Here is a 25,264-nt window from a genome sequence, read left to right on the forward strand (position 1 = left end):
CCATATATTTCCTAGTTTAATTATGATAACATTTAATACTATATTGATTATAAAACGCATTACATTTGTATGTAGTCTATTAACTTGACAAATACAAGTATCAAACTAATATTTCGAAAATGTCAATAACATGAGATCATTGATGACGAAAAAAAGATAAGCAAAAATTACACATTGATGCCTAGATGGCATCGCCTTGGTGATAACTTTTTTTTGAGAGTAGTCACCCAGGAACGCGTCTTTTGATAGCACGATAATTTTTGATTAAAATTAGGTGGTGCAATAAAGGCTCTCGATCATTTAAACATGGAGATATATTTGTGTACGCTCATAGCCTGCATTTATATACATACATATTCTTTATGTTAACTCTCTAGCACTACATAGTACATCACTTTGTAAACTATTGGTTACAAGAGCTTGTTGAGATCGCCTCTGTCCCCACTCTTTCAAATGATTGGACGCCCTATGTTTGTGCATATTGCCATGTGATCGAAAGGTTTTAGGGCAGAACGGACAGGTGTATAGGTAAGTGCCAGTATGCGTACTCTCGTGTTCCTTAAAATAAAACATTTCAATTTATTTTTAGAGCTTCAATAATAATCACCAGTACCCGTAATGCGCGTGCACGTTTGAAATCTTTACCACACATTTTGCATGTAAACACTTTAGCTGAATGATGGTAGCTTATATGAGAAGCAAGGGCATGTCGGGTGCTCTTTACCCTGTCACAATGAGGACAGTTAAATTCTTGTCCAGATTCTTGATCTCTATGGGAAACCATATGCTTATTTAAGCAACGTATATTCTTCAATCGCTTCGAACAAATTTTACATTGTACTCCCGGGCGATGTGTTTCATGTAAGGATTCCAAGTGTGTCGCTAGATTTTGAGCTGTCTTAAAACACTTCCCACATATATCGCACACAGAATCATATGTATTCAAATGCACGGCTTTTTCATGTTGCTTTAAAAGTTGAGATGTTTTAAATCTGCAAAAAGGATACAGTAAAAAACAACCGGACCAAAGACGTAATTTGGTAAGTATTACCCTTTCGTACAAGTTTCGCAGATATAATTTTTGGTATTCGTATGTCTAGATTTAATATGATAGTCCAAAATATATTGCTTAGCAAATTTTCGGGAACACATTTTGCAAGGAAATAGCAAACTTTCGGTATCGGGATGAACGGTGTACATATGATTTTGATAATTATGTCGACTCGCTAATTGTTTATTGCATTTTTTGCACCTAAAAATATAGCATTAGTAATATTTTTTTAATCTCTAAATAAGGCCATCAGCGCAAAAGTTGTGTAGCACCATACTTTGTTGTCATATCTTTCTAAAAAACTGGGAATTTGAAGTGGATTTATCTTCTATTGGTATTAACTTCTGAACGGTTAAAGATAGTTTAACCATTTTTATTTTAAATAAATGCTATAAATCCATAAAGTAGCTCTTGTGCTTAAAGTATAGTAGAGTTCTACAATTTATTCGAAACAAAAATGGTTAAATCAGCTAAAGCTAAAAATTTTTTTATATTAAATTGCAATTCACAATATGTACATGTACAAAATTGTATTTACACTGGAATTTTAATATTTGAAAAAATACAAATTATAATTTTAAAAATTTAGAAAGTTTTGATTTCAAGTTACAAAACGTCGATATTAAGGCCAACAAACTTAATTCTCAAACATTATTCTTTGGCCACAGTTTATGACCGAACATACTTTTTATAAAATTTAATATCACAGACATGGATACTAGGCTATATTCTGTCCAACATAACAAGTTTCCTAAGTGAATTGTTACGAAGAAGCGAAAGCAATAAAGAATTAACAAGTTTCTATAATAACCTAGACAATTAAAATACTCGATTTCTTCTAAGCAAATGTACTCTATCATTCGTTTATTTATTTATTTATTAAATAGATTATTTATTGTTAACCTTTTCTTAGCCATAGTCATTAGCTTTAAGTTTCAAGTTTAAATTGTTCCTATTTTATGCCTTTTACCGACTAGCACTATAAAATAATTTTTGCCAAATTGTTGTGCTGGGATGAATTGCCTAATAAATACAAATACAAAAAATACAATCAAAAATAATGTATCTTTTTTAAGAAATTAACCAGGTGCAGGGAAATCGCGAGAACCATAACCGCTATTACTGCCATAGTTAGAAAATCTGTTTATCCATTCCGTAACAAAGGTTTCTATGATTGGTGCTTACAACGTTTGTCGCTATTACCCTGATAATAATAACCAGTTTGCGAGGAAGGAGGTAAGTTAGTCTGCAATTAATTGCACTACTGAGACTTTAGGCAGTAGTACATACACTTCGACAAGAATTTAGTTTTAAACAGTCAAATTTTAAACTTATAACTTCACTTTAAATAACTAATCCATGTTTTATACGAATTGTTATGCGATTTATATATTTCTGCGTAAGTTGGTAGAATGCATTACAAAGTGCTCGCGCATTTTTTCGCATCCGACAGCACTTTATCGCCGAAGGCGATGGATATTTTCTCATTGTGCTTAGTAGGGTTGGAAAGGGACTTTGCGGTGGACCATAGCTTACCCACACCGGCAGAGGAGTTACAATTTAAGTGCTCTTTGGTTGTTGTTGTAGCGATAAGGAAACTCCTCGAAGGCCTTGGTGTGTGTTATCGAGTTGATGGTCCTTTGCCGGATGCAGATCCGGTACGTTTCGGTACCACGTCCGACCATCTCGGGAGCGATTTGTTATGACCACATGCGACCTTCAAGGTGTCCCCATTTAATTTGTTTCTTCCCTCCCACAAATTGTCATCCTCCCAGCAGCTCCTTGCAGCAGGACTGCTACATATTCTCTTACTCCGGGAAGGTATCGAACCCAATCCGGGTCCGTCTCCTGACCCCGGTCCTGAGAAATGGTTTTGCTGCATTTGCCAGAAAAGAATCTTTTTAGGACGGTCATACTCTGTTCAGTGTGTCTCGTGCAAGGGATGGTTGCATCGGACACGTTGTTCTGGGCTTGATCCCAAAACCCGACGTCCACGTAAGTTTTATAAATCTTTTGTGGCTCCTTGCTGCTCACGCCCAAGGGCGTCCCGTAGTCTTCGCCTAAGCGCCCCCCACTACCTTCCAGCAGCCTCGCTGCTCAGCAAGCCACAACAAGTACCCGCTGCTGCTCGCGCCCCACGGCGCCAACAACTCAAACAGCTGATACCACTCATAACTACTACCTTCGTAGTAGAGCTGGTAGCAATGCTGAGCATCAGCCCCTGCCCCCGTCTTCTTCTCCCCCCCCTCTTTTCTGGCAGCAATCGTGCAGGTCAGGGAAACAGACTCTTAGTCCCTGCCTCCGTTTGCACCGTCTGCCAGCACAGAATATATAGGTTTGCGACATCCGCTCAATGCAGCTCCTGCCTTGGGTGGTGCCACTTTCCTAGATGTTCTGGTCTCCGCGACGGCAACCCCTCGACGGGTTTCATCGCGCCATGTTGCCAGGTCGCAAACCCAAACCATCCGGGTACCCCAATGCTTGCCCAAGGGCGCCCAGTCCCAAGGCCACAACAGCAATTGCGTCCTGGCCTTCCACAACCTAGGCGTAGTCACTCGTCACTTACCCCTAGAGTGGCGGCGTCACCCCTCATGCACTTCAGAATTCTGCAGTTCAACTGTAATGGACTAACTGGGAAGATTACGGAGATAGTCGATTTCATGAAGCGGCACAACATCCGCATTGCTGCGATTCAAGAGACTAAACTCACAGCAAGATCTGCATTGCAGACCTGCTCTGGTTATAATGTCCACAGGAAAGACCGCGAGAGCGGAAATGGAGGCGGCCTCGCGTTTATTATACACCACTCTGTGCAATATTATATATTTGATCCTGGCATCGACCGCAGGGACAATGTCTTAGAACGTCAAGGCCTATCTGTCCGGTCAGGCGATGCAAATCTAGAAATCATCAACATCTACATCCCTCCTGTCACCTGTTGCCCCAGTGGATACCGCCCTAATATCGAGGCCTTACTCACTGGCAACAATCGCATTATCTTAGGCGATTTCAATGCCCATCACGACCTATGGCATTCAAACTTGCGGGCGGACAGTAGGGGTGAGATGTTGGCGGATCAAATAGACGAAACGACGTTCTGCACAATAAACGGAGACGCCCCCACACGTATGGTTGGAAGCTGTCATAGCTCGCCAGATATCTCAATCGTGAGCGTAGAACTCGTAAACTGCGTCAACTGGCAGCCGATGGTAACATTGGCATTCGACCACCTGCCCATACTTATTTCGTTCGAGCGTACCGCCGACTTCATCGTCACCGAAAAACGCACTTTCATAAACTTCAAAAAAGGAAAGTGGGAAGAATATAAATCTGCAACAGACAGCAGCTTTGCTGCCCTCCCTATCCCGACTGATGCCCGCCAAGGGGAGCGTGCCTTCCGTAAGGTCATTGAATCCGCCTCGGCACATTTCATTCCCGCCGGGAGAATTCCCGAAATCCGGCCCACTTCCCGGCGGAGGCCGCGAGCATAGCGAGGGAACGCGACCTTATAAGACAGCTTGATCCAGGCGACCCCCAAATAAGGGATATAAACCAACGCATCAGATTGCTTGTGGACGAACACAAGCGGGCGAAATGGGAAGAGCACCTAAGAGGTTGTAACCTCTCTACCGGTGTAGGTAACCTTTGGTCCACCGTAAAGTCCCTATCAAATCCGACTAAGCACAAAGACAAAGTTTCCATCGCCTTTGGCGATAAGGTGCTGTCGGATGCCAAAAAATGCGCGAGCGCTTTCTGCCGACAATATATAATGCATCCTACGGTCGACAAAGATAGACGGAGAGCCAATAGACACGCACATAAACACAAACTCAGCGCGTCACCAATTACCATCACCACTAGAGAGGTTGAGGACGCCATTGGTCGCGCTAAACCATCCAAAGCAGTGGGCCCAGACGGCATAGCCATGCCGATGCTTAAAAACCTAGGGAAAGAGGGTTTCAAATATTTAGCGCATGTCTTCAACCTGTCTCTTTCCACCTTTGTCATACCCGAGAAATGGAAAATGGCCAAGGTGGTCCCGCTACTAAAGCCTGGGAAACCAGCTAACGTAGGTGAATCATATCGTCCGATATCTCTCCTATCGCCAGTGGCAAAGACGCTTGAAGCCATTTTGCTCCCTTATTTCCAAGCACATTTGCAGCTAGCCCCTCATCAGCATGGCTTCAGAAAACTCCATAGCACTACCTCCGCGCTAAATGTCATTAGCACCCACATAAATTGCGGTTTGAATCAATATCCCCACCATAGAACAGTACTCGTAGCGTTAGACCTATCAAAAGCTTTTGATACGGTCAACCATGGCTCGTTACTGCAAGACCTGGAAGGGTCTACCCTTCCCCCATGTCTTAAAAGGTGGACCGCAAATTATCTGGGTGGTCGGCAGGCATCGGTGCAATTCAGAAACAAAACATCAAAACAAAGGAGAATTAAACAAGGGGTGCCACAGGGTGGTGTCCTATCCCCGCTTTTGTTTAATTTCTACATATCTAAGCTACCTTCACCACCGGAAGCAGTCACAATCGTTTCCTACGCCGATGACTGCACAATAATGGCCACAGGCCCAGGCCCAGAGATCGATGAGCTATGCAATAAAATAAACGGCTATCTCCCTGATCTCTCCAGTTTTTTCGCCTCGCGAAACTTGGCATTGTCACCGACTAAATCTTCCGCGACCTTATTTACAACATGGACGCCTCAAATGTCGACCATATTGAACATCCACGTCGATGGCACTACGCTACCGACTGTCCTACACCCCAAAATCTTGGGTGTGACGTTTGATCAGGATCTACATTTTGGTGCGCACGCAACCGCAATTGTTCCAAGAATTCAGAGCCGTAATAAAATCTTCAAATCCCTTGCTGGCAGTACCTGGGGAAAAGATAAAGAAACGCTCTTGACCACATACAAAGCAATTAGCCAGCCGATTACGTGCTACGCGTCACCCATATGGTCGCCAAGCCTAAAAACCACCCACTGGAAGAAACTACAGGCCTGCCAAAATACTGCTCTCAGAATCGCCACGGGCTGTATTCTTATGTCCCCAGAACACCATCTGCATAATGAGGCGAGAATACTCCCCATCAGGGAGAGAAATGAGATGCTGACCAAACAGTTTCTGTTGAATACCCAGAAACCTGGGCATCCCAACAGACATCTGATTGACGAACCAGCACCGCCTAGGGGCCTAAGGAGTCATCTCCGTGAGCATTTTGAGGAAATACGGCACCTGAGAACCCAGCCGTATGAAGCGAAAAAACACAAGCAGGTCCTCCCCCCAGCGGGTTAGGGGGTCAGAATATACCCGCGGTAGGTATGCCTGTCGTAAGAGGCGACTAAAATGCCAGATTCAAGGGGCTGTGTAGCGCAACCCTTCAGGTTGCCAGCGCAATATATAGCTTCTCCAAACCCAATTGTCAACCTCACCTATCCGCGGCGAATCCTGTTTCACTAACAGACGAGGCTCTGGCGACCCCAAGCTCCTCAAGGAACTTGGGGTGGGGAGGGAGGGATGGCCTGAAGGTTTAACGTGGCCACATAAATCGTTCCCAAGATGGTCGGGCTAACACTTTAATGATGCTGTGTTACCGGAGCGTACCGGATCTGTATCCGGCAAAGGACCATCACATCGATAACACTCCCCAAAGCCTTCGGGGAGCAACCTTATCGCTACAACAACAACAACAACAAGCAGGTCCTTGGTGAACTCCATAGACAGGTGTCGGACCTTTATGTCGGGAATTGCCCGGTGAATCCAGTACTTGAAGAAAAATATCCAGAACTCGCAGAAAAGGAACGCATACTCCCCAGGGAAACGCGTGTCACTCTTGCTCAACTTCGTTCTGGATACTGTAACAGGTTAAACTCTTACCTATCCAGAATCAACCCCGACATACAAAATGTATGCCCCGCTTGCAATGTGTCCCAACATGACACCAACCATCTCTTTAACTGTAATGTGGAACCAACGCCTCTAACACCCCTTTCCTTATGGTCCACCCCTGTTGAAACGGCAAGTTTCTTTGGACTCCCGTTAGAGGATATTGATGACAATTTGTGATCGGTCGCGGCTATTAGGTGGGGCGAGCATTGCTACAACAACAACAACAACAACCTTCAAGGCCATCCCGCCCTCCACCCCCTAGATCCTTAAGGAGTTCGGGGTCGCCAGAGCCTCGGCTGTTAATGAAACATGATTCGCCACTGATAGGTGGGGTTGACAGTTGGGTTTGGAGAAGCTATATATTGCGCTGGCAACCTGAAAAGGTTGCGCTATACAACCCCTTGAATCTCGTAATTTAGTTGCCTCTTACGACAGGCACACCTACCGCGGGTATATTCTAACCCCCTAACCCGCTGGGGGTTCATATATCCTTCAGATACATTTGGTTCGGATTTGTTCGTTCTGTTCGATTCTAATTTTTTTCATAAGTCATCTTTCATTTCATTTTTCAGTGCCATAATATTTTGAACAATATTTAGTTGTTAATTAGTTAGTGTAAACTTGTTTTTCATACCCAATTGTATGAGCTTCATTGTGCATTTTCTAAGTGCATTTTCTTAACACTTTGTTAAGAAACTCAAAAACTCAAGTGCTTATGGGCGTCTTCTTTTTTCCGTAGGTCGAAATGTGAAAGATTGGAAACTCTTATTTTATGATCAATCGCTTGATAATTTTGGCTTTTCCAGCGTATTTGCTTGAATAAGATGTTAGAACTATAAAAAACATATTATGTATTATTTACTTGAAAAAGTCTGGATCCTTATGAAGTTTTAGGTGATCTACATATGCTGTTCGTTTGATGAACCGATTATTACAACATGGTATATAGCCCACGCAATTGTGGACTTCACGAAAATGTTTTTTCAAATTACTGAAGTCTGTGAGCGATTGCGAGCACAAGCAACAGCTTAAATGTGTATTCTCAGCTAAATACTGATCAAGCTCCCGTGCTAATAAAGTTTTCGCATCTTGTGATTTAACGACATATTTACTGGATTCATTAGGCTGGTTATCTTTAGGGCTTTCATTCGTAATTTTTATATCACTATCATTGTGATTTTTTTTTTTTATTGACCGTGAAATTGTATTAATTTTCTGTTTATTTGCTGTTTTAAGAGCTTTTTTACTGATTTTGGTATTTGTAATCTCCAACTCTAATACATTTTTTTCTAATCCATCTATAAACCAATATGAATTAGAGTTTTGTTTTATTATACATGTACAAATGTCCGTACTTACGGTCATCACCTGTTGAAATCAAATTAACTAATACATTATTATCCATAGATATTTTGTCATCTTCCATTTCAACTTTTTCAAAGTTTATCTTATCTGCAAATGTATAAGGCTGCTCCACAACTATATCGATTTCGGACTCAAGCAGCACATTATTTCTATATCCAATGGAAGAGTTTGGGCTTGGTATATTTTCAACCTCCTTCACTTCGTCGTCCCCAATAACCGTTTTTATTTGTTTACATAAAAAATCAGTTTGCAACGTTTTTTGTTTTTTGTCAACAAATAACCAAAATCTATGGAAGTCTACTAAATGTTGCCAGCATTCGGCGCAAATAAGATTAGAAACCAAGTCATTGGGTTGAATCTGTAATAAAATGGAAAATTTAGTAATTAGTATCGGTATAAGTCAATCACGCCTACCTTTATAAGAAAATACTTGGCTATAATCTCCGCGATTTGCAGATATCCATTTTTAGAGAAAATTTCAAGATTGTTGGATGATATCTCTAGGCAAAGACGACATACCATTTTGTTGACGTTTTTCATCAGAATGTTTTTATTTACTCTTTGCACAAATAAGTGACGGCTTATGGCATTGTAAGCTTTACCAAGCATAGTGTACACTATGTTACCAAGTAGCGCAACTAACAGCTGATCGCTCAAAATTTGCACACACACATACAAATTGACTAATGGCCATATTACGGAAATCTTAGGGAAATTGAAGTTAAATTTTTCAACTGACATAATATGTTATATAATAATTTGGGAAAAATTTATTAAATAAATTATAAAAATTAAAAATTGCTTCAAATAAATGTTTTCATACATTTAAAAAAAGCAATACGGGCAATCCCCTATTAAATCATATAATATGTTATAATTTTGGAATATATAGCATCTGAGGTACCTTAATAGCAGTAATTGAAAGAAAATGTTTGTTTACTCAAGTATTTAATTATTTTTTCTAAATTTATCTTTAATATTGATGCAATGATTGATCCAATGCAACTCTGCTCTTCCTACTGTTCTTCATTCCACTCCATTCGAGTCTCAATGTCTTATGGCTTTGAGCTTATAATAATAATAATCGATAGTGCGCTACCATCACAAATCACAAACAAGATTGCGCATTGGCATGTAAACAAAAGATCAGCTGTTTTTTATGCGCAATTTTTACGTCATTTTCCTTTAGCTCTTGTTTTTTTCTCTCTTCCATTCGCTCAAGCAGTAAAATGTGACGTAGATGCGCAGAACGAAGCAATTTTGAACTCGGGAATGCGCAATCTTCTGGGTGTGATTTGTACGCTACCATAGATGAAACGCTACTATCGCTATTGGTTATATATCACATACCCCCAGCGGGTTAGGGGATCAGAATATACCCGCGGTAGGTATGCCTGTCGTAAGAGGCGACTAAAATACCAGATTCAAGGGGCTGTGTAGCGCAACCCTTCAGGCTGCCAGCGCAATATAAAGCTTCTCCAAACCCAATTGTCAACCTCACCTATCCGCGGCGAATTCTGTTTCACTAACAGATGAGCCTCTGGCGACCCCAAGCTCCTCATGGAACTTGGGAGTGTGGAAGGAGGGAATGGCCTGAAGGTTTAATGTGGCCACATAAATCGCTCCCGAGATGGTCGGACTAGCGCCTTAATGGTGCTATGGTACCAGATCTGTACCCGGCAAAGGACCATCACATCGATAACACTCGCCAAAGCCTTCGGGGAGCAACCTTATCGCTACAACAACAACAACATTATATATCACAATTCTGCAAAAAGTGTTGGATTACGTGTTCTATTTTCTTCATGTTGGAGTACTCTAACAATACTCCTTTGCAATGCATTTGCGGACCACCATCAGCCGATCATTGCTCGTTTAATGATCACGACACGATGACGATCGAACAGAGTTGCCAAAACTAAAATATTGCATACAAATAACTGATAATAAAATTTTACTATGGCAACTCTGATAAAATGCAACTGCGCACTGGTTTTATGTATACATACCATGGTTCAACTATATACAGGTTGGCTCATCTGTAAAGCAACAAAATATGTCTGTTCAAATCGTGAAAATCTGTGTATTGGTGTTGGTGCGAATGGTATGGAATGGAAACATAAAACTTAGCAGTTTTTGTATGTGTAAGTAAAATGTTGCCAATGTGTTGGTTTCATTTTGAGTTTGCCATCTCCTTTTGACAATCCCTTCGACCATGCAATGACATAAACAAAATCAGCTGATGAGATGAGCCAACCTGTACATAATTGAACCATGATACATACCATATTATAGAGAAATATTAGTTTCTTTATTCACGCAAATGCTAAATAACATGTTATGGTTTCGCATCTATAGTGGATCAGCAAGGAAGGCAGTCGGCATGAACTAGTGGTGCTCTGTGGCTAGTCATGTCGGCTGGGCGGGGTTCTTGCCAACCTTGCCGTCCTGCGCCATTGTGGTAGTCGTTAACTACCCTACAAGAAACGCTGATAGTTTTACTAATACACTCACACTTGTAATTGACAATGCTGATCCTGCGATGACTTAAACATTGATACTCAAATTTATGTATGTTCCTTTGTTCGCTCACGCATGTCCGCATGTTCCCAACGACAGCCTATAATCATGAAAAAGGACTCAAACTGGGAAAGCTTCGGACACCTGGTACAGAACAAAAGAACATGCAGCAGATACCATTATGCATGTGAGACAGATACATAATTCTCATCGGAATTTTATGTATGCTAGAACAGTTTATCCGATTTAATCATGTTGTCACTACTGACTGTCATGTGACTATCAAATGATTATCACGGTTGTCTTGTTATTTTTTAAATTCCGCCATTTTCAACCGACGAAAACCATATAAAAAATAAGTTTAAAAAATGAAAAAGAGAGCATTTCAAAGCTCCATGCTAAAAGAAAAAAAATTGAAAATAATATTAAAAAATACCATTCCGACAGAATGTATGGGCGCACTCAGAAAATTGATACGCGAAAAATAATAGTGGTTAGTGGTGATTCATTTTTAAGTGTGTTTCCGCATGAGGAAAGCTTTCTTCTGTTGTTTTGTTATTTTCTGAATTTAAATTGAACATTCTGAACTCGAATTCTTATAAAACTATTTATTTTAAACAAATAAACACGTATGCTTTTATCACGTGAAAGGGTAAATCATTAATAAATAGTAGAAACAATAAAGGGCCGCTGTGGGTTCCTTGCGGAATACCTGACCACGCATTAATACAAGTGCTGGTGGACCCCATTTTCACAAATAGTAAGAAAACTAGAGAAAAATTTCAGTAGCTGACCAGTAATGCCGTACATTTTTAATTTATGCAACAAAACTTCATGGTCTACCTTATCGAAGGCTTTAGAGAAATCTGTGTATATCACATCAAGTTGGGACTGGCAATTGAATGCCTTAACGATCTCGTGCGTGACTAGGAGTAGATTAGTACACGTAGATCTACCAGGCATAAAACCGTGCTGGCAGGGATGAAGTATATTACGTACGTGAAGATAAAGTTTTGAATGAATGACACTGTCAAACAACTTTGCCACTGTGCTCTGTTTCACTATAGGCCTATAGTTACAAATGTTATGTCGGTCACCTGATTTAAAAATTGGGTGTAAAGAGCACACCTTCCAGGCATCAATAAAAACGCCGTTGGAAAGACATGCGTTAAATATACTAGTAATTGGACCCACTAAAGCTTGTGAACAAGTTTTGAAAACTGCGGAACAAAGTCCCTCGTTATCCAACTTTGTGCTGAACTTAAGGTTCGAAATCGCAAGAGTCACATCACACTCATCCACAACAAATCGGCGGTAATGATGGGAAAGCCGTAGTAGGAAGAGATTGATTGTCGTGCACTTCAAAGACCCCCTGATAAAATTCAGCGAACAGATTGCATGAAGCCTGTGGGTTATCAGTAGTGTTGGGAACTATCGAATGAAAACTATCGAGTTATTCGATAGTTCACTAATTTTCATTCATTCGATAGTCATTTGAAATTCGTTCATTACTATTTTTTCGAATTACTAGTTTTAGGTATGAATGATTCGTTCACTACTATTTTTTCGAGTTACTAGTTTTAGGTATGAATGATTCGTTCATTACTATTTTTTCGAATTACTAGTTTTAGGTATGAATGATTCGTTCATTACTATTTTATCGAACTACTAGTTTTTGGTGTGAATGATTCGCTCATTACTATTTCTTCGAATCGTTCGTTCTATTTAAATTTTTGCGGTGCATATATCAGTGTTAAAAAGATATTAAAATAAATTTAGCATACGTCAACCTAATCGACAAACGTTTTAAGCGTGGTAATTATTAAATATTTTTAACTGAGGAAGTGATTTTAACGATTTGATTTGTGTAGATATTTATAATGCGGCCTGGATTGAAGAGATCTTCCGTTTGGGAGTTTTTTACCAAAAATGGCAATGAAGTTAAATGCCATATATGCAAAAGAATTTTTAAATTTTCTAGCAACACATCAAATTTAAATGACCATCTACGCCGTAAGCATCCGTCTTCCTCAGAACATAGGAATCTAACTTCAGGAGAAATAGCGCCAGTAATTTCAGAAGAGGAACGTAGTTCCACTTCTCTTTCGTCAACTACTGCAGGGAGTGCAGCGCGCAGTTCGTTAACAGTACCTACCGAAGACATTTCCAATAGTGGACGTTTGAGAAGGACTGTTCAAACAAAATTATTTGTTACCAGCACACGTTCTGAGCTCTCAGAGCAAGAAAAAAATAATATTGATGAATCTCTTTTAAAGATGATACAAAAGACTTGCAGCCGCTTTCCATCGTTGACAATGTAGGATTTGTAGAATATACAAAAAAGCTTCAGCCATTATATTCCTTGCCAAACAGAAAAGTTTTATCAAATACAATGCTACCTTTTAAATACAATGAAGTAAGAAAGAAACTGCATGACTTGCTCAACATTGTAACACATATTTTAGTTACAACTGATATGTGGACTTCTGATAGTCAAAAATCTTTTTTGTCAGTTACTAGTCATTTCGTTCGGGATAACAAAATGATTTCTGCAGTTTTATCAACAAAGGAAATTTTAGGAAATCATACCTCCCAAAATATAGCTACAGAATTGAAGTTAATATTTGATGAGTGGTCCGTTTTTGACAAAATAGTTACTGTAGTAAGTGATAACGGAGCTAATATTAAAAAGGCTATAATTGAAATGCTACATAAGCACCACCACCCATGTGTAGCGCATACATTAAATTTATGTGTAATTGATGCCATCAAAGCTGTTCCACAAGTTACTGTGCTCATAAACAAGTGCCGTGCCATAGTCACTTACTTTAACCATAGTTCTCAAGCGACGGAAAAATTAAAAAATATGCAAAAGCAAATGGGCGTTACTGAACTGAGGTTAAAACAAGATGTCCCTACCCGGTGGAATTCCACCCTTATAATGATGGAGCGCATATGCTTGGTAAAAGAACCACTCTCTGCCATAATAACTTCTTTACCAAATGCTCCTGATTTCCTCAATTCATCAGAATGGGAAACATTGTTGGACTACACTAATCTTTTCAAGCCCGTAGAGGCCATGACAATCGAATTGTCAGGAGAAAATTATCCCACGATGTCACTGGTAGTGCCCCTAATCAGAGGTCTTCAATACGCAGTACGAAATCGCAAAATGAAAACTGTAGAGGGAGAAAGTTTGAAGAGCAGATTGTTAGAGGTGGTTTGTAGACGATTAGGGCAGTTGGAGTCTGCCAAAATGTGCGCCAAATCAACATTCCTAGATCCCAGGTTTAAAAAAATTGCGTTCGGTAATGAAATTAATGCAAATAATACAACAAAATGGCTAGTGGAAGAAGTAACTTCCCTAATACGGCAACAAAACACAAGTGTTTCTACCAACACCCCAAGAGAAGTATCGGTCGATAAAAGCGAAGTATCTCTCTGGGACCTTCTCGATGAAAAAGTTGCTGAAGCAAAAACAATTTGTCAAAACGCGCCCAATGTGAATGCAAATATTCAGTTGGAGCAATATCTAAGGCAAATTTTTGTTGATCGCTCAAATAATCCCCTAGACTATTGGAATCGTAGCCAGTCAACATTTCCGGAACTATATATGCTTTCGAAAAAATATTTATGTATACCCGCAACATCGGTTCCGTCAGAACGAGTTTTCTCGAAAGCAGGGCAAATAATTAACGACAGGAGAAACCGACTTAAAGGAGATAAACTAGATATGATAATATTTTTGAACAGCAATTTAAACATTGAAGGTATTTTTCATGTCAACTCGATGTACATACTTGTATTATTTACTTTACAATCAATTTTTTTAGGGGTTTAATAACACAATCAGTTGCCATCTCTGCGGCGAAAATTTAATATAGACCCTCATGCACTATCCGATTTTGGCTAGAACAACTATAGCGACTTTTAGTATTTAAGTGCTTGAAATATTTGTTTTATGTTTCTTTTATAAGTGAAATTTAATGTGCAATTTTTATATTAATTAAATGTGACCTGAATTTTGAAAAAAAAAAAACAGTAGCTTATGTATAAGTTAAGGCAATCAATAATGCCTCTGAAACATATTTGAATAATACAGATAAAAATCCATTTTAAGTAACCTTCTTTCCTGTTGTTGTTGTTGTTGTAGAGGCATAAAATCTCCCCACAGGTTTGGGGGAGATCAAAAAACTCTGTGGGTTGCGGACCAAGGTCATTTGCATATCATTCATGCGCTTTGCATAACATGTAACAAAGGCATTTAAATTGAATATTTTCATTATTTACTTCAAACACAATTTACACCATTTTAGTTATATTTAACGTTTTTGTTACGTTCCAATGTAGCGTGATCCAAGTACGGATAGAAATTTAACATACAAATGCAACAACAAATTGATCCATATGGTTCACATTGTTGTCGCATTGGCATGTTAAATCTCTAGCCGTATCTGGATCACGTTTCATTGGAACACGACGTTTTTTGTCTTATATAGGTTTGTTCTTTAGCTACCCCGAGGGGTAACTAAAACAGCTTCTGGCAAGCTAAAGAACAAATCAAATGAATGAATGAATGAATGAAAAAATTCGTTCGATAGTTAAAATCATTCAGTAACTAACTATCGATAGTTGAATTCATTCGATAGTTCCCAACACTAGTTATCAGAAACTAACCCGTTAAACACAAATGTAGTTGTAAACCCATTTGACTTTCTTTTTGAATTAATGTACTGCCAGAAAGATGATGGATAAGATGTCAGGTCGTGGGTCGTCCCCGCGTTGGGCTTCACTCACACCTTGGCCCGCTCGGATGTATAGAGCCTCATATGTTAAGGTGGAGTACGCTGTTAAAACAGCAATATTGAAATAAATTTTTTTTTGCTCGTTCAAAATATATGAACAAAAAAACCGAAAAGTTACCAGCGGGTCCCTCCTAAACCAGGGGTGGTATCCACAGTATGGTTACGCAGAACACCTTTCTGCGTTGGCGGCCTTCGGCCGCGCTTATAAAATAGTACCCTGGGTGGGTCCAACACCGGTTTGGAGACCAAAACTATATCCACGCAAAGCACTTATGTTCACAGTTTTTTTGTTGGGTATTGCACAACAGAACAACAGTCACCTGAAAATCACCAACTTACCCTGCAAATATCTCCGGATAGAGATACAATTCTTATTTTCCGCCTTCGGAACATTGTTTTCGAGATTAAGACGCGTCTTTTGACACCTCTCTCGACATGTTGTGGGTAGCAGTCGATCCCTCAACTACACTTTATCATAAATAAAATTTATAAAATTGTGTTTACCAAAAAGGTAAACACGAGAAACGTCAAATGAAAATGTCCCAAAAACACACCATGGTGAACTCACGTAAGTTCACAATGATGAAAAAAGCTTTAGGTTGAAGATTGCCAGATGGACGTGCATGATATGGTGAGAATAAGGACAGGGATAGATATAGGGTGGTCATGATTGCAATAGACAAAAGAAAGACCGTGGGAAACGGCATAAGGAAACGGTTCTTTTCAGCGGTTCGGATAGTATAAAAGGGGGTAACTGAAGGGGAACAAAAGCAAAGTAAAATATAGCAGCATGTCGAGCTAAAGTGCGCGCGCCGCTTGTCTGAAAGGAAGATATCCGTGAAATTTTGTGTGTGTTTAAGTTTTTTTTAAATTCCCTGTGCGCGGAGACCCAGAAAGGGTCAGTGTAGTGCCGAAAATAATAATCCTAGAGTTGTTTGATATAAGGCAAATTGCCTTCAATTCTAAGCGCGGTTTCGGTCGATAATCGGTAAGGAGAAGGGCGACACAAAACCCAACCACCAGGACAGGATTCCTCGCGGCATAGAGATGTGGAATATTTAATAATCAGGTGAGTCCTTAAATGCTAAAGGATTTTTTTTTATTATCATCTAGACTTTCGCGCCGTTTGGGGTTCACGCGACCTCAATTTCGACTTCGGTCACCAGCCTCTACAATAAATCCGCAGGCACGGATTATCCTGGGTGAAGATTTCCACTCAAGCAGTGTTTTTTTGCGTAATCCCAAATTCTAAAAATTTACTGTCTCTTTGATTTTTCTTTTTGATTAAAATAATAAATTTTTTTGCGGATACATTCGTGTCATAATGCGTGTAGGTATGAGGGCAATATAATAATGTATGTGTGACATTAGGCGCGTGAACGCCAAATCGGTTTTGGGAGCCTTAATGAAAGAATTTAATTGGCGCTAATTGAGATTTCATTCTCGTAGTGGGAACCGGAGGTGGCCAGTGAAGCCTTTTTAAAGCGCCAGGGAATCACATTTTTTGCGAATCACATTTTTTGCGAATCACAAGTTTTACAAATCACGAATGTCTACAAATTCGATATCAATTTTTTACAAATTCAACAATTTCCTACAAATTCGATAGCATTGGCTACACATTCAATCTCCAATTTATCAGATCCATATAACATTTTCATCAAGTAAATCGTAATTGCATCTCATCACATTTTTTGGTATTGCAAATTCATCACCAACAAATCCTTTTATGTGCGTCTCGGAAAGCTGCGTCCAATTGGATTTGTTTATTCACCTAGCCATTTACCCTAACGTTGGAGCGACCTACCTCATTATAGCATTCAGCAAAAAAGTTCACCATAATGTAATTTCTACAAAAGCTCTTTATGGTAGATAGAAAATTAACAAACGAGTCAGGGTAGTCTAAGAATTGTTTTTTTTTTATCCCAAATTTTAAACTGTATGAAATATGAATTTTACATTGATGTGCATGGACATATATCCGAGTCACTATAAATCTTTTCCGTTTTAGTCTTAAACGTAATATTCGATTAAACCAAAATTTATAAAATTGTAAGGCGTCTATGAGTCACAAAATATACCAGAACGATTAATTAAGCTGTTTTTTTTGTCGTACCTTTTTTTTTGCAGAGGGTATGAACCCTACACCAATATGCCCCCCAATCCCCACATAAAAGAGCTCTTTTAGGCAGGCATTAGGGTGTGTTTAAAACTACTTTTTTTATATAACTCCACTTGAGTAGATAAGAGTTTGGTGATTTTGGCGACAGAAAGACCCAGAAATATATTTGAACATTTGTCATACAGTTTTTTTTTATACGGAATTCATGTGCGCATTTTGATTCTTTTTAGGTTGATAATATTTATAGGCCTGTTTACGCGTGCATAAATACTGTTTGTAATACGTTTATTTTCATATGTTTGCATAAGGATATACATTTTTTTTTTGCGAAGAAGGAACCCATATGTGTTAAATTAAAATTTACATATATGTATATATATAAATTAAGGTGTTTGAAGAAAAATATTATTGAATATAAACGAAGCTTGATTTTTTGTATAAGATTTTATTTCATATCGTGTATAGATTTTAAGATTATGTTTATTAAAAATGCCTTATTGAAGTGAAAAGAGAAGTAATATGGCTGGCTAATTTCTTTTGGGGCGGGATGTAAGGATGGAATGATGAGGAGGTAAGTAGGAGTATGGAGCATGGCATTAGGGTGACCGCAGAGTAGGTTGCACGATGCGATCGGTTCAAGGTTGGGTGGGATTCCTGTTGTGCGGTGGGTAAGTGAATCCGAAGAGGTTGAACGGAAGAAAATAAATATATGTGTGCGTCCGGTTCCAAGATGGCGGGTTGAGAACCACGGCCTGCCAAAAATACTGAGCTAGCTAGGGCCACCATCTGGAACCAAAGCAACGTGTACGTGACATATATTTATAAATGGCGCCCAAACTAAAAACACATGAAGGGGTCGCTATATTTAGTATAGCACCCGAGAAATAATTTTTTTTATAAATCAACAGAGCGCATGAAATGAAGCTTGAATTGGCGCCCTCGCAAGAAATTAAATATTCTTCAGTAACATCTAGTAGAAATACAAAGATATAATTATCTTTTTTTTTACTCAATTAATCTTGCACTTACAAATGTATTTAAGCTTTCAAAAAAAAAAAAAAAAAACGTTCATTTGAAAAAGGTTATGGTGTAAGCGGGTTTCTAAGCTAGTTAGGTGACTTGCTTGTCTACTTGTTACAAAGTTTAATTGCACCAGTAGTTTGGAGCAAGCCCACCATATCAGATACAATAACCAAACGGTGGCATAGACACAAAACATGAGGGTGATCTATTAGCATCGACATTTTTACAACACAAAAGTTTATTTTAGATTTCAGTTTTTTGGTTTGTTTCTTTTATAGAGAGTTAGTGTCAGGAATATGGCTACAAATGGGGAAGCCAAAACATAGGTTTTGAGTTTTGTTGTTCCATAAGTAGTAGATTTTGTGACCACAACTACATTGCGATTGGTAGATGTTGTGAAGCATAAAATCGTTTCGTAATTTGTTTCGTTATTTAGTTTATCAGTGAGGATTCACCTACCTACCCACGCAGGAACGAACAACTATGCTCCAGAACCCTAAGCCTCCTCAAGGAGTCAGGCCATCCGAACACCCGCCAACTCGTAATATTCTAAATTGTAAATTTTCTGTGTATACAGTCTTTTATATCGGAGAGTTCTTATCTTAAATTTGGTATTGATTTTTTTGGAGTCAGTGTACAAAGGTTTGATTTTTTTTTGGTGTACGTGTTGCGTTAATACGTCAGTATAAGTTTATGAACATTCAGTTAACAAAGGATTTGACCCACGGATATACCATATGCATGCAATATCTACTTATATATATATTCATCAATACAAACACTTGTTTTAATCGATATATATATATATTTTGTATATAATTTTTTTGTGTTGGGTGAGGTGTATGAAGCGCTAATACATGGGTGCGTGTTCGTAGACACTCAAGGTTTATAGCATTTAACATACAGATATTTTGCTATGTCGTATATTCTCCTTTTTGAGATTACATCGAGATTACTTGGTTGCTTGATATTTTGGTTTACATAAATATTTTTTTTTATTATACCAATAGATATACATTTTTTTCATAAGGTTCAGTACCTATAGGGTTGAACATACGCATATACAGATATCCTATCTTATAGTTTTATATATGTGAATATTTTTTGTATTAATACACGTTTTATTTTTTTTTATATTACATGGGGTGTTAATATATGGGGTCGTATATGCGCATAGTCAATTCAGAGGGAATTTAACGTGCATCTACTGTCCTTAGATCGTATATTTTTTTCTTTTTTTGATACATCCAAATTTTTTTCTCTATTTTATTACTAAAATAATTGGATTTTGCTTACTACTATTGGCGCTGATACGGTGGTGTGGGCTAGCCGAGATTAAAATTTTATAGGATCTAATATACATACATACATACGCAGTCATTTCGACTTATATACATGGTTTTTAAAGTGGTTCATTACCAAAAAATTTTGTTTGTTTAATACGGGTACATATAATTTCGCACAAATACATATATTTTATATTGATTTAAATTTTCTTTTACATAAATTTCCTTTTGATCTTTTTAAAGCGCTAGTACGTGAAGGCGTGTCCGTAGACATTCAAGGCTCATAGGAGTTAGCATACATTTTGTGTTCTAATATTATAGTTTTCCCTTTTAGGGGTACATAAAGAGTTAATATATATACATAGATACATTTACAGTGTGTCTTTTTTGGTGCGTCGTTACATAAAGTTTTTTTTGTTCTAAAAAAATTGTTTTTTTTTTTGCATTACTCGTATGAATCACTCTCCACCAGCCCATAATACACGAGCAAGAACAAAGACAGCTAACATGCCAGCAGAAGACGCAAATAAGCAAATGAATGAGGGTGATCCCGCATTCATCGATCTTTCAGATAGGTTTGTAGGTACGAAAAACAAAGGGGATGAAAATGTAGGCGGTAGTGGGCAAGGCGCACCACAAGGTATTATGCAAGCAGTTACAACTAGTACTGGGACAGTGCCCAAACAATATGGTCAAGCCCAGGTTACCCAATCGGTACTCATCCGGCCACCGTCTTTACCCTTTCCGCGCCCCCCTCCGGGTCACAATTTCACGACTAATGTCGTGGCCAGTAGGCCTATAACACCAAACATACGCGAAGAAGTAACCCCAATAATAAAAAGTATGATGGCAGAAACTCAACAAGCCCTTTTAGTCGAAATGCGTGCGGGCATGCAGGCGATGTTTGAAACTGTACGCAGTTCCAGTGTCGAAGTGGGAGCTGGCAGTCGGACAAATAGGCCACGAATACAGTGTAAAAAAAGGAGGCATAACATTAGCAGCGAGTCAGCAGAATCGAGGCGTTCGATACCTGAAAATGAAAGAGTTAATGAAAACGTCAACAACAATCGTAATGCACATAATAATATTCCTGTTAGGTCGGCGGTAGGTCTTACCGGCGTTCAATAATCAGGCGAATCAGCGTCCAATCCTAGGCCCTGCAGCACCAGACCATCGTTCTTCCTCACAAAGATCACCACCTGAGCCTCAATACAGAGCTGGTACCTACCGAGCTGAACTGAATATAGAAAAGTGGGGGATCAGTTACCAGGGTCACCGCGATTCCATGACCATAGAGGACTTTTTATTCAGGGTGGAGTATGTGAAAGAGCAGTATGGGTGTTCGTGGGCTGAGATCATTAGAGACTTTCATCGGCTGCTGAGTGGAGAGGCCCGTGAATGGTACTGGTTGTACATCCGAACGAATCGGAACCTAGACTGGCCAAGTTTACAATTCGCGTTACAACGGCAGTTCGGATCTCAGCTAACGGATTTCGATCTAATGAGAGAGATCACGGAACGCAAACAAAAACCCGGGGAGACGATTGATGATTTTTTTCACGCTGTCGGCATACTGCGTTCGCGTCTAAGGAACCCCATACCCGAATACGAAATGGTTCGGCTCGTCAAAGGGAACTTGCGGGAATCGTTGGCCAAACTAGTATACCCCATTGCGGTCTACTCTATAGAGCAACTCCGTATGGAGTGTAAGGAAGTTGAAAGGTGTTTTCCTCGCAGGGATCGAGTTCCCCAAGGTGGATTTGTGCCTCGTTCATACCAAGTGAACGAAATAGTTGATACATCGCCGGAAGAGCAGGAGTCTCCCGGAGATGAGGGTCAAGTCTCCGTGGAGGAGCTCCGCTATCAGCGCGTTACCAAACACCCATCATCTCGCGACCAAGCAAATCGTAAAAACCTGTTGTGTTGGAATTGCGGTGCCGAAGGACATGCATTCACCGATTGCATGTCACTTCAGAGGCGCATATTTTGTTTTAAGTGTGGGAAGGCGGACGTCATCACGCCGAAGTGTCCAATATGTAGCCTATCGGGAAACGCGAAACGGAACGCGATGACAGCGGGGGTATCGCGCTCCACACAATTCCCGCTAGAGTAGACGCGTCGACTAACACAGTAGATGAAGACCTCGTGAGAGGGGACGAACAGCAGATATCACGGATAAAACCAAAACTAACAAATTATACTATTAATAACAAAACAAATAACCCGGCTAGACTGTCCCTTGAAGAACGTATGAGGAGGTACAAGGAAGCCCGCGAAAGAATCTTTGCAGACGGCGTGTTATTAGGTCGTCGCAGGGTGTCACGCAAGATACGGAAGGCAAGGGATCGATTTCGAAACCGGAAGATGCTACGTCGAGCAGTTGTTGCCACGGTTAAAAGGGCAGACCGAGATGACCCACGGGTGTACGCGGACATCGAAATAAACGGTGTCCAAAAACGAGGGCTACTGGACACAGGTGCATCTGTTAGTCTATTAGGTAGAGGATGCCGTGAGTTAGTCGAGGAGTTAGGGGTACCTATCGAACGTTTCATTTCGAAGGTTACAACTGCAGGTGGTGGCGCACATACGGTATTAGGAAAGATAACTATACCTGTCAAATACAAAGATTTAGAGAATAAAATAACGTTTTACTTATGTCCATACCTGGAACAAAACATTTATCTCGGGATAGATTTCTGGCGCGTTTTCCAATTGGCCCCGAATGTCATAGATGTAAATGAAATCGATTTGTCCAAGTTAGAGCAGCAGATGGTGACAGCGGAAGACAGGAATGAACGGCGTGTGCTTCATGACCTCACGGCTGAACAACAACAGCGCTTAAATCAGGTCGTCGAAAGTTTCAAAACGTTTGAAAAGGATGGTTTAGGTCGTACACCGCTGGCAAAACACTCCATTAAACTCGTGGAAGATGCAGTCCCTGTGAAAGATCGCCATTACCCACTATCACCTGCCACGCAATCTATAGTTTACACAGAAATAGACAAAATGTTAGAATTGGGGGTAATTGAGGAAAGTGAGAGCCCGTGGAGTAATCGGACCACTATAGTACGTAAACCCGGTAAAAATAGATTTTGTTTAGATGCCCGAAAATTAAATGATTTGACCATTAAAGACGCTTATCCGCTGCAGAATATAGAAGGCATAATTAGCCGCATAGATGACACCCATTTTATTAGTAGCGTGGATCTTAAGTTCGCTTTTTGGCAGATAGAACTGGAAGACAAGTGTAAACCATACACCGCTTTCACAGTCCCGGGGCGTCCCTTATATCAGTTCGTGGTCATGCCGTTCGGACTATGCAATGCGGCGCAACGGTTATGCCGATTGATGGATCGAGTCATACCACAGAGATTGAAGGCAAATGTCTTTGTATACTTGGACGATTTACTCATAATCGCTCCCGATTTTGACTCACATCTGCATGCGTTGCAAGAAGTTGCCATGTGTCTTAGAGAAGCAGGATTAACAATAGGATTAAAAAAGTCAAAGTTTTGTTTCAAGGAGTTGCCGTATTTAGGATATATCGTGGGCGGGGGCATGTTAAAGACCGATCCCGAAAAGGTAAAAGCGATCGTGAACATCCCGGTACCGAAAACCATGAAGCAAGTTCGGAGCTTCCTAGGAACAGCCGGTTGGTACAGACGGTTCATTAAGGATTTTGCTGCGATAGCGGCCCCGTTGACCGATGCCCTTAAGAAGACGAACAAATTCGAGATGACACCTCAAGCAGTCGAGGCGTTCAATAAATTGAAAAGAGCGCTTACCTGTGCGCCTGTCCTAAGACACCCGGATTTTACTAAACGTTTTTGGGTTCAATGTGACGCCTCTGATTATGGCATAGGAGCGGTGTTATTTCAAAAAAATCACGATGATTCCGAAAACCCTATTGCGTACTTCTCTCAGAAACTAAACGATTGCCAACGCAAATATAGCACTACCGAGAAGGAATGCCTCGCGGCTGTGATGGCGGTGCAAAAGTTTCGCTCATATATTGAGCTGATGCCGTTCACGGTGGTGACAGATCACGCAAGTCTTAAGTGGCTTATGTCGCTAAAAGATCTGAGTGGTAGGTTAGCGAGATGGTCTTTGCACCTTCAAGCATTTAATTTTGAAATAGAGCACCGGAAGGGCTCTGAAAATGTGGTTGCAGATACACTGTCACGGTGCATCGAGGAGCTAGCTCAATCATCGATAGCGGGAATGGATACGGTAGAGTTTGAGTCGGAGGAATATTTAGATTTGATAGGCACGATACAAAAAAATGCTGAGCGGCTGCCGGACCTGAAAGTCGAAGACGGGTTTGTTTTCAAAAAAATGATTGCAAAAGATGTAGAATTGGAGGAAAATGAATGGAAGTTGTGGGTGCCGGTAGCATTGACATCGACCTTAATAGAGAATGCGCACTGTTGCGAAACTGCTGGGCACGGCGGTATGGCGAAAACTTTGCATCGCTTGCGACGCTTATACTATTGGCCAAACATGGTAGTACAAGTCCGAAACTACGTCCGCGACTGTCAGGTTTGTAAGGAAAGCAAGCCCAGTAACGCTATTTTGAAACCTGGTATAGGATCGGAGGTAGTTACCGAACGACCTTTTCAGAAGATTTATATAGACTTTTTAGGCAAATACCCTAGGTCCAAACGAGGCAACGCCTATATCTTTGTAGTCGTGGATCATTTTTCCAAGTTTACATTTTTAAAGTCAATGCGTGAGGCTACGGCCACCAATGTCGTGAAGTTCCTCACCGAGGAAATCTTTCATAAGTTTGGTGTGCCGGAAATAATACACTCAGATAATGGGCAACAGTTTACCTCTAAACATTTTGCCAAAATGATAGAAACGTACTGCGTTAAACACTTGAAAACGGCGTTTTACTCGCCACAATCAAATGCCGCTGAGCGGGTCAACCAATCGGTCTTGGCTGCTATCCGCTCATATTTAAAAACAGACCAGAAGGATTGGGATCTATATTTTATGCGCATAGTCAATTCAGAGGGAATTTAACGTGCATCTACTGTCCTTAGATCGTATATTTTTTTCTTTTTTTGATACATCCAAATTTTTTTCTCTATTTTATTACTAAAATAATTGGATTTTGCTTACTACTATTGGCGCTGATACGGTGGTGTGGGCTAGCCGAGATTAAAATTTTATAGGATCTAATAT

At 39.9% G+C, this 25,264-nt stretch overlaps 1 protein-coding gene across 1 annotated transcript in view; it reads right to left on the bottom strand.

Moving 5' to 3' along the window:
* Nucleotides 1–268: 268 nt before the first annotated feature.
* LOC137249677 (zinc finger protein 501-like) overlaps nucleotides 269–25,264 on the bottom strand; it is a 72,329-nt gene continuing 47,333 nt past the window's right edge. The window contains exons 3-7 of the mRNA XM_067781409.1: nucleotides 8,316–8,679; nucleotides 7,819–8,254; nucleotides 1,052–1,252; nucleotides 614–992; nucleotides 269–558 (exon numbers count right to left, since the gene is read on the bottom strand). Coding sequence (XP_067637510.1) covers nucleotides 361–558; nucleotides 614–992; nucleotides 1,052–1,252; nucleotides 7,819–8,254; nucleotides 8,316–8,382 — 1,281 coding nt within the window. The 5' untranslated portion in view covers nucleotides 8,383–8,679 and the 3' untranslated portion in view covers nucleotides 269–360. The remainder of the gene's footprint in view (nucleotides 559–613; nucleotides 993–1,051; nucleotides 1,253–7,818; nucleotides 8,255–8,315; nucleotides 8,680–25,264) is intronic.

The sequence above is a fragment of the Eurosta solidaginis genome, chromosome 4 (assembly GCF_040869045.1).
Source record: "Eurosta solidaginis isolate ZX-2024a chromosome 4, ASM4086904v1, whole genome shotgun sequence".
NCBI lineage: Eukaryota > Metazoa > Arthropoda > Insecta > Diptera > Tephritidae > Eurosta > Eurosta solidaginis.